Raw genomic sequence first — 10,679 nt, forward strand, 5'->3', positions numbered from 1 at the left:
AATCTAAAATTGAGTCTGGTTTTTATGAGTTATTTTTCTCTTTAGACGTTTGTCAATAGCTCCCCAGGGTACAATAGGTTTAAGAAAATATGTTCCTGCTTTGGAAATCAAAATAATGCACCTCTTGGGGTGGTTTTTTTTTAATTCTGTTAATTTTTTTAAATTCTGTTGTAGTCACAGAGGTGAAATTATATTTATTTCAATGGACTTAGGAAGCAATAAGCTTTTAATATATGAATTTTCTGTAATTACCTACTAAAGCAATGGAAATACAAATATATTTTAAGCTTGCCTGATTTAGCTGGAGGGGGGAGAGAAAGAGGAGCAATACTGGTTTTGTGAATTGCTAACAAGATTGGGAAGTTACGCTTTTAAGAAAACCCCCGCATCTAGCGTTTCTTACTAATTCCTGGTATTTGGTGTGCTTGGGACTTAATGTTTGCCAGAAGTAAATGTAGAAAGCAGTGGCATGGAATGATGTTAGATAAAGTAAATTTGACCTTGGCAGCACTGTTTATTGGTGTGCATTTGTGTTTATACCTGCAGTGTAAGACTTATACTCTGTTAGTCACAAGCAAACTTCTGGTAACTAGTGTGCTGACACGGCAGAATAAACTGGAACACAATTACCAGGGAAAACAACTTTAAAGGTGGAAGTGAAGTATCTCAGAACATTGTAAGATGAAAAGAAACAACGTTCATCTTTCTGTGTGAAGCTTTGCAGGAGTTTTCTGAAGCAGCGGTGGCATGTAAACCTGCATGTCTGAAGGACACCAGGACCCTTGTTGTCGTTATTCTGTCTATATGCATAGTTATGTTATGGAATATTTACCATTAAATTTTATTTCCAGAGGAAAGATTTGGTCTAGCTTCTAAATGGAATCCTCAACACAGAAGTTTGTTGCTGACTAAACTGAGAATTGCTTATGTGCCTGAAAGTTGGTCATGGGATAGTTGGGGTGTGGAGGAGCTTACAGGGTTCGGAGGGTGCCAAGATCCAAATGCTGAAGATTGTTGGCAGTAATGGTGCAGCTAGTGCCTGTGTCATTATTCTCCAAATTGCATGGCATTTGACTCTCGCTGGCATTCTTCTGTGTGCCCACCTGCACAAGTGATTGCCAGTGAGGGGTCGGGTTTCCAGGGAATGATCCTATAATACAAATGTATACATGCTAAGTGTCTACATAAATGACAGGGAGACACTTAGCACTTATAATGCACATGTACATACACATATACACACACCCATAATGTGCTTCAGTAGCTGGGCTGAGATGCAGCCTCACCATATGGTGAGCTGATTCAGCATCTCACTCCCAATGAAAGGGGGAGGACCCTGCTTCCTCCCTCCTACTCACTGCTTAGTGCTTTTGCCACTTACTTACCCTGCGCTGGGTTTGGTGTTGACTGGACTTGTGTGTTCACCAGTTGAACTCACCAGCGTGACAGGAAAATCACCAAACAAAGAGAAGCGGGCAGTTTTCTCCCAGCCTAGGTTCGTTGAGATGGCTGAGGAGCGTCGAAGCGAGCGAAAGTTAGCTGCTTCGCGATGTGACTGGGAGCAAGAAAGGGACAAGGAAGATAAAAGGCAGTTTGAAACCTGAGGATGCTTCTCTGGGACTACAGTTTTATTTTTCATCTTACGCATGAAAGCTGCTTCGCGACGTGACTGGGAGCAAGAAAGGGATGAGGAAGATAAAGGCAGTTTGAAACCTGAGGATGCTTCTCTGGGACTACAGTTTTATTTTTCATCTTACGCATCCTAGTAATCCTTCCCCAAGATGTTAACCTTGACAAAAACATATATTCGCTGGTTTATGGTAGAAAACCGGACCACCTTGGAATTAATGTTGTGGATTCTGTCTATAATTCTGTTAATTGTTATTATGGAATATTTGCGCACAAACCCCAATATCTGCTTCTTAATCTGCATCCTGGGAATTCGGACTCACAACTTCAGTTATCACAGATGGAGGGACTCAAAATGATCTGCCCTGTGAAGATAAACAGTTCAAAAAAAGTCTACTTACACATATCCTCCTGTTCCTCTCTTTCCAGGTGACCCAGCTGGATCCAAATAAATCGTTACTGGAGGTAAAACTGTACCCTCAAGAAACCCTTTTCCTAGAGGCAAAAGAATAGCTCGAACAAGGTCGTAGGACTAAACATCCTTGGACAAGCCAGAGGCACAGCATCGAAAGGAAGACTTCTGTCAGCGCCACCTTGTACTATCATCCAACTCAGTGTCACAATTTTGCCTCTTGCAAGAATCCTGAAAAATTGAAAAAACATAGCTACTTAAAGTTTCACGTACATGAGTATATGTTTCCAACCTCATTTAAATGACCAGAGGATACAATTCTGCTATGAACACTGAACATTATGACTCTGTTGCTCACTTATCATCCAGCTTTTGTTATAATTAATGCACTGTTAAAATGTGAGTGATTGTTAAGTAGAATTTTTACTCCTCAAATGCCCCTTTTTCACCAAGAAATCTTGGACATTTCTGCCTGTACTTTTGACACTAGAATGCTGTATATTTGATATCTCACTGAGCCAGTGCTCTCATATATATGCATTTTATTTCTGTGTTTGAATTTCTACTCGGTCAGCTAATTTAAAAAGGCAGAAAAAAAATTACCAGGACATTCTCAGCCATGGAAATTTAACAGTATTACAGTAGAAAGCATATAATTTTTGTTAGTACTTTCTGACTTCTTTGATAAGATGTAAGGTTTTGTTTGAAGAATATAGTTTGACATATATGCAAGATATTTATTTACTGGTTCTGCTTTGGGTCTCAGTTCTGGTTCGGTTTAGGAAGTATTTTCCATTACATTGCAGTGTGTGAAACTGCTTATTGCATGATGTGAATATTTAAATAACATTAGAAATGGCCAGTACCAGAAACCTGGTATCTTGCCAACACTTCAGGAATCAGCTGATATTGAATATCAGCTGTTAAAAAAACCTTTCAAACACCAGTTACAAAAGTTCTTTATTTCTTATTGTGAAAGAAAGAGCAGTTCCCATTTTAGCAGTTTTCCTTCATTCTGGCACTGGTTTGTATCCTGTTACTCTGCTGTTTTAAAGCACCTTGTTGGTTTCATCAAACAATGAGTATCTTAAGAGGTGGTGTAATAAGAAATCTGCCTTATTATTGCACACTTTGGACATTTTAACAATAGATGACTGATCCCGTCTCAAATTAAAGAAACCCTAGTTCTCTTGTCTGAGATGTAAGCACCAACTGCCTGCTATCTGATGTGGAAAATTCTGGTACTTTAAGTTTCTCAACCATACCATGAGCATACTGAGTGTAAGACCATAATGTACACGTGATGCCAAACCTGCATCAAAGCTGGTTTGGTTAATTCCTTTTTGCTATTTTTATTATTATCATTAGTCTCTGGGCTTACAGGATAGTGCGCAATAGCACTGTAGAATCATCATCTGCTAAGCAAAGTGGGGTTTTTTTAAAGCCTGGCACATTGTTTTCCACATATGTTTATATGTAATTCATAGTGTTATCGTAGCAAAATGGGTTCTGAATTGAAAATTTTATACTAAGCAGAAACCAATTGCACACATCTTTTAGTCTTTCTTTTTTCTTTGGAAGGATGGTGTTATAAAATTAAATGTATGCCTATTATTAGGGTGTTAGTGAAGCCAATATATTGTTACCTTTACCAAAAATGCAAATTTCTGAGCGGGGAAAGCCTTATTCTACCTTTTGAAATCCTGTAATTAGCGAGTGCTACATCAGACACTTTTAGAAGCGGAGTATCGATGGAATACCTAGCCGAACACAAGGTTTGGAAGTGTGAGCAAATGCTAATCATCTGCAGTTCACAAATAAAAGAATTCATAGCCAATAGAAAGGTAAATGTATGTGTAATGGAAACCTGAATGCAGACACTTCCTTCTGAACTTCTGTTTTCTTACAAAAAAAAATAAATCCAGTATGTTTATTAAGTAAGAAATTAACATAGGTTGCAAATTGGGGTGATGCTGTTTCTACAAACAATCACAGTAACACATGCAGCAGGATTTTTAAGTGATGCATATCTTTTTTCTTTCAGATTAGCTCTTCCTTCTAAGATGGCTATTGAGGAAAGGAATTGCTGAAATACTGCTACACAAACCTTTCAGCTAACTTGTTCATATTAATCTGTTCTGTTTAACTTTTGTTTGAGCTCATCAGGCTGTTTTCTCTCACTCAACTTTATTTCTGTATTTTGACTATATATTCTTTACTTTGATACTAGTTTCATAAAGTTATTAAATGTGGCTTGGATATTTGTTGAAGTCAGTGCTCCCAGGGTTTGTTCGGCCTTTTTCTTTTTTCTTTTTTTTTTTTTTTCTAAACTGTTGGTATTTTTTTCCCCCGATTTTGTTCATATTGCAAAACACATTGCCATTATCAAAACGTGCTGGTGATAATTAACTGGAAGCGTTCAGAGTGGTGGCATTACTGCCCTCTGGTATAAAGATAGCGAGATCAGTACACAGGGATCGTTCTGCCACAACGTGAACAAGTGCATCGCTCTTTAAGTAAAACATTTATGGTTTTGGTCCTTAAACACTTTGGGCCAGATTTCAAGAAGCAACCATCTAGAGTCACTCGCCTTTCCGAGTCACACCCTCAATGCAAACCAATCCCTGTGTGGAGACATTCCTGTTCTACGCCATCGTTTTCTGCTCTCCTAAACCACGGTATGCACTTCATGGGCTTTGCTGATGTGGGTCGTCCCCCCGTCGGCCCACAGGCTCGTTTTGTAATTCAGGATCACCCCAAAACTGTAATGCTTGCTACAGAGCATATCCCTGGTTCTACCTTTTCAGGTCCTTCACATTAACGTGATTAATGCGTTAGTTTTAAGTCTTAAGGAATTACTGTTAACGAGTGGGATCCTGTACGATGCGTCGGCTCTCGTTACTGGCCTTCAGAGCACGATGGTGGAGGTGGGGCGCGCTCTGGCTTCTGCAGAAACTTCTTGCCCATTGACGCTGGTGTTTGAGATCGTTACTAGAGAATATGCAGAGCGCAGGTGTCGGCTCGGTATTCTCCGCGCAGGCACTCTTCAGTCGGGTGGGCGTGCTGGGGGTGTTTCTAACGGAGCGATGTTGGGGGGTTTGTTTATTCTTTTTAATGTAGCAGAAAAGGACTTTGGCTTTCATAAACTGTACCTACTCGGTGACATTAGAAACTTAAAATAAATTTTCAATTACGGTAATATTTCTACTAAAAAGTTATATGATTTTACTCTTCCGTATGTGGGGAAAACCAAAATCGCCATGACCCAGGTTCACAGAAGGACTGAAGCACTTCATTAGCCAAGCCTCATGTCCAGATTCCCCAGACAATGCACGGGAAAACTTAGGTGCCTTAAAAAGGGGTCCACAACAAGCACATAAAACCTAAGCAGGTCGCCAGGCAAAGCAAAGGTGCCGCCTGTGAAGAGGCACTTCCTGGCAGAAGAAGAAACCGTTTCGAGTGGTCAGTAGGAAAGGCTGGCGCTGAAGTCCCGGGAATGCCGCTCCTCCTGGAGCTGCCCACTGCTGGCCCAGCGTGCCTCCTTCTGCTCAGGGCTCACAGCACTCAGACCGTGCGTCCAGGTAAGCACCAAGTCCTTTCTTCCAACGTTTGACGAAGCACAGGGTACGTTTATATCTGGAAATGGTGACGGTGGCCTTCTCCAGGTCTGCCCTCAGTTCTCACTGAGCTTTACTGTATGATGAACTTCTCCCACGTTGCCGAAAATTCTGGCCTGCAACAGTATGGCGAGTCACATTGGCCTGAGGAGGAGCAACCCCTGTGCCAGATGTTTCAGAGCACTACTTCAACACCACCCTGGTGCAGCCTGCTCTTAATGGGTGTCCTCGCTCTGCGCTGTCAAAGCTGCTGACTGTCCAAGTACACGATTCTGTAAGCTCACTGCGGGGAGGTGCAAGCAGGCCCGTCAGCCTTCAGGGGAGCGGGTGGGGTGCTCGCCTTGGGTGAGCTGTGAGCCCTTCCCAGTGATCAACCATTGCACTCATTGCTCTTTTCAGACAAATGCCCTAGAAAGACAGACTCGGTGTTCATTCTGCACTCTCATTAGTTTTTCCTCTTCTACTTGTATAAAAGGGAAAGCAACAACAGTACAACAGTAGTCTTACTGGTTTTTTCTGGACAGGTCATGAAAGAAAGCAGCAATTACTGTGTTATTGTACACAGCGTGACCCATCCTGCGCTACCTGAAACCACTTCCTCACGGGTAACAGGTGGAGGAGTACCAGATTCAGCACTAAACTTGTCAGGTTTCAGGCGGTTTTATACTCAGTCTGATACAGATCTGCAGTGCTGCCAGAAGAGCCACCTCTGCCCCCATCTTGCACGGGGACTAGGCAAACTAACCCAGTTAAAACTAACCTTTTCTTTCCTGGTTTTCAGACAGATCCAGCTTGCTAAGGGCCTGTATGCACACCCTATGCACGCAGTATCTACACTGTATGTACACTGCATGCATGCTCTATGCACACTGCATGCACGCTGTATGTACACTGTATGTACATTTTATGCACACTGCATGTACGCTGTATGTATGCTGTATGCACGCTGTATGCACGCTGTACACACACAGTACATACACCAGCAGCAACAGAAAGCAGAGGAAGAGGCAGCACGCAGGGGGTGTGCAGCTGAAGATGAGAGGGAGAGGCAGGGCTGCTCCATCTGAGCGCAGCGCTCATTTTTGTGGCCTTCAGTTGATCATGGTTCTCTAAATAATTTTTTAATGCATTGTTATTATCTTTAAATTTTACATCCAGTTTTGAATCTCAAGCAAATTAAACAAGTGTTGCTATCTGAAGGTTCCGTAAGTTTTGTGAAAGCTGGCAGACCAGAATTAAAGAAACAGGAAGGCGGGCGGGAGGTCCCGTGAGCGTGTGCATTGAGGGCAAGGCTCACCCTGGATCTGACTCTTACTGGTGGCTGCAGACCTGAGAGAGCAGCCCAAGTACCCTACCTGCCGGGAAAGCTTCAACAGGATTTAATGTCTCATTAGATCCCAGAGAACTTGCTTCTTAGTTGGGGCTTTTCTCTGTGGATTCTTTTACGTGTAATAAAGACCGGAGTCACACTGCAGCCTTAACATAATTCAGTTAAAATATCACTCAGCTGCTGGTTGTAGAAGTCTGCTTCATTAGTTCCCGTGCTCACAAAACTGCTGGTTAACATCATCGTTATTTCGTACTTATTACCAATGAGTTTCATCTGCCATTTTTCCAACTCGGTGTTGTGACAGTCTTCCACAGTCCATTGCTGTTCACTTTTGATCCAGTCACTGAATGAATTTGTATCCTTCACTAATGTCATCGCCTCGCTGCCAAGAGCTTTTTCCAGGTCATGCAGGAGTACCTTGAATACCACAGGTTCCCACACAGATCCTCGGGGATACGGCTGGTATCCTTTCTCACTGTGGAAACTGTTGCTTACTGCTTCCTGCTGCCACGCTGTGGGTAATGCTCCCTCTTTTTCCTCAAGAAAAGATGTTTCCACTGGAGTAAACGTCACTGCAAGTGACTGACTTACTTCTGCAATTACCCTACTTTTGTTAAGTACTGCTTTTACACCCTGGAAGTAGGTTAGTCCAATTATCTTTCTGGCAGACTTCCTGTTTCTGGTATCTTCAGTCATCTTTTTACACCTTTGGCAATTGTTCCTCGAGGTCTGTCAGTTCAGTTTACGTTGGGCTTTGTGCCTTCCGAAAGTTGACTTTCACAGGTTCTGTTCTGTCCCCCTCGTTTGTGTCCATCTTTCTATCGCATCCTGTAATGTGCGGACCCACACAGCTCGGCTGCTTCCGGTGGGTTTTCTGGAGGCTTTTACAGTAAGACAGATGTGTACCCTGAGGGTCTAAGACAGTGTCTTCAAATGGGTTTGATTAAAGTCTTTTTAAAAAATGTTAAAATCACAGTCTTTTACCTGTGATTTAATTTCTCTTTATTGTCTTCCTCTTTATGTGGTTTTCTTCTTCAAGATAAATGCTATTCTGAGTGTTTTTAGTGAAAATAGTGAAGATAAGTATGTTTTCATTTACCCTTAAATGTGTTTTCTGTCATTTTAGTTGTCTCTATGCTTTGTTTCACCGGTTGTCCCAGTCCCCATTAGCATGAGTTACTGTCGTTCAGAGGCATTTTACACCCTGTACCTACAGCATCCTAATCATGATCTTATCTTTTCTAAATTTAGTGAAACACCTCATCTGTTGTCATTTGAAACCTCCCATTTTGTTTTAGTCAGTTTAGGAGTTTTAAAATTATTCTAACATGTACAAAGAAATATTTTTCGTTTTGTCTATTTGCCTGGTTGTGTAAGGAAAAGCAAGCATTTCCAAAATGTGGTGGAAATTGAGAAGGGATTCTTTTTTTTTTTTTTTTGAATGACAATTATAAACTCTTATCTACAGGGACATTTAATACAGTATTTCATGCATCTAATTAAAAAAAACTAGGGTTATTCTGGAATGTAAGTATAACCTGCAAATTGCAAGGAACACTGAGTTGTTGAAAAACACACCTACTTTTTCAGGGTTTAGGCGAAGGTGAGTAAGACATTGCGTGGCTGTTGCAGCATCCTCTAGCCTAGCAAAAGAAAATTAGCCGAGGCTTTCAGGATTGCAAGACCTTGTAAAGCTTGTTCAATCCATTTTAACTTTCAGTTTACCAATTTTCTAGTCATATGAAAAATGGTTTTACGCATGTGTACTAAAAGCACTGAAGTACTCTCCACTGGGAAGTCTCAGTAGATACAAAACTTTCATTTTATGTTAAGGCAAATGTGCACTTCACTCTTTTGACTGTGTTTTGGCACCTACAGCATTCTGTCATCATTCCCTGCATTTTAAATGTTTTCAAGTGTATTTTTTCTTTCAGATAATGCTTACAATCGCGTTTGCCTTCTTGTCATCACGCGACCACCATGCATGGGCGGTATTTCCTACCAATCAAAGAACACCAGGTTCAACAGAAGTCACATTCTAACCAGTTTACCCTTTGAGAATTCTTAATTTTGCTTTACAAACACCCTCCTGGTTTTAGTAGCATTTTTCCAGCTGCCCTCATAGTCTACTTCTGGAATCAAACCAATTCCTTGTGAAATTACCATAGTTTTCCAAAATTAATCAAAGTGGTGATTTGATAAGTCTACTTTTTATTGAAACGCAATTGCTGCTAATAACAGAAATACTTAGGCAAAGACAAGTCAGATGAACACCACCGGATTCCATAATCTACTGGCTGCTCCATGCCTGCTGCAGGATTCACTGAGGTCAAATTAAAAATGCTGTAAGATGCACTCGTCTGCTACGACTCGTAAGAAATGGCATGACCTGCAAGTCATGCTCCCTGTGCTGGAAGGGGCAGTAGCAGTGAGGGTCACCATGTTGCCTTACGCCATCCTGTAGTAAAATAATTTCCCGTAAGCAGACTGAATCCTTAGGAGACCAATTAAACCAACTTTATGGCAGTTATGCACTACTGGGTTGGTGAAAAGGGGCTGGTCACAGCAGGGTAAGAATCAAGCTCATAAATGAAGAGCAGCCGAAGCAGAGTAGTATGAAAGAAGCACAACGGAAATTATACTGTCAAAAAAGCTGTTAAAGAATAAAGTGTTGGTACAGAAATATTAACTTAGGTTTGATCTTTGATTTAAAATTCCAGCTTGTAATGGATTCTTTCTTCCAATAAATGGTTATTCCCATTAATCTAAAAACATCATAAAAATTAAGATTTTTTTTTTAATTACTTGCTTGTGAGACTCTTACAGCAAGGGATTTATTTTCCAAGAGAATGTGGAATTGGTTGCCCACAAAGTGTAATTTGGATTTTAAAAACAATCTTTCAGTTATGGTAATCTCAGATATATTTAACTACAGCCAAACCACTTGCCTCAAAGAGAAAAATGGATTTTCAGGTTGTTTATATGCCACTAGGAAAAAGGGCTAATAATTATTAATAAAGTAGGTAAGATTCATGATTTTTAAGCACAGAATAAGGCTGAAAATTTTATATACCCTATAGAACATGATAGTATAGATCTTTGCTTAAGCGCTGCAGCTGCCTCCTCCCAGCTAAAGAGGGAATAAATGATTTTTACAGAGGGGAAAAATGTTAATAATGAAAAAAAAAAAAGGAGGGTCTGTTCTTAAAACTATTAGCCAGACTTGGAACTACATGAGAAAAACATACCTAAACACAGACTCGCTGCAATATGGGTCTCAAAAGGGATGATAAACTGGAATTATGGTATCCCAGGGGGAAAAAACGTGTGCTGCGGCGCTAAGCGCCAAGAAAGATGGAGCCCTCCTCTCGATGAGGGTTTCTGGGCAACCACTTTGTCCTGTCTGAAGTAATGAAAACCTACAGAGTTGGAAGGGAAAAGCACCACGGTTCTTCACCCTGAAGGCAATAACGCGAATTTTTGCAAGACTTCAAGTTCACCGTTTGCCCGGCGGGGATCACGCTGTTCCTCGGCCTCTCTGAGTAACTGTTAGCATGTGCTGGGTGGGAGAGCAAACGTGTACCGGAAAGCCATTCTCCGCCTTCTCATCCCAGGGTTCTAACCCGTTTCCCACCCCCCTTTCCCGGCGTTCCTGCCCCGCAGAAAGGAGCTGCCCCCCTGTCCCTCCCGC

At 41.4% G+C, this 10,679-nt stretch overlaps 1 protein-coding gene across 1 annotated transcript in view; it reads left to right on the plus strand.

Moving 5' to 3' along the window:
• FAF1 (Fas (TNFRSF6) associated factor 1) overlaps positions 1–2,142 on the plus strand; it is a gene marked incomplete at its 5' end in the record, with an annotated part of 124,572 nt that extends 122,430 nt beyond the window's left edge. Inside the window, one exon of the mRNA XM_010156975.1 lies at positions 2,059–2,142. Coding sequence (XP_010155277.1) covers positions 2,059–2,142 — 84 coding nt within the window. The remainder of the gene's footprint in view (positions 1–2,058) is intronic.
• Between the last annotated feature and the right edge of the window lie 8,537 nt (positions 2,143–10,679).

This window comes from Eurypyga helias, unplaced genomic scaffold (genome assembly GCF_000690775.1).
Source record: "Eurypyga helias isolate BGI_N326 unplaced genomic scaffold, ASM69077v1 scaffold6448, whole genome shotgun sequence".
Lineage (NCBI taxonomy): Eukaryota > Metazoa > Chordata > Aves > Eurypygiformes > Eurypygidae > Eurypyga > Eurypyga helias.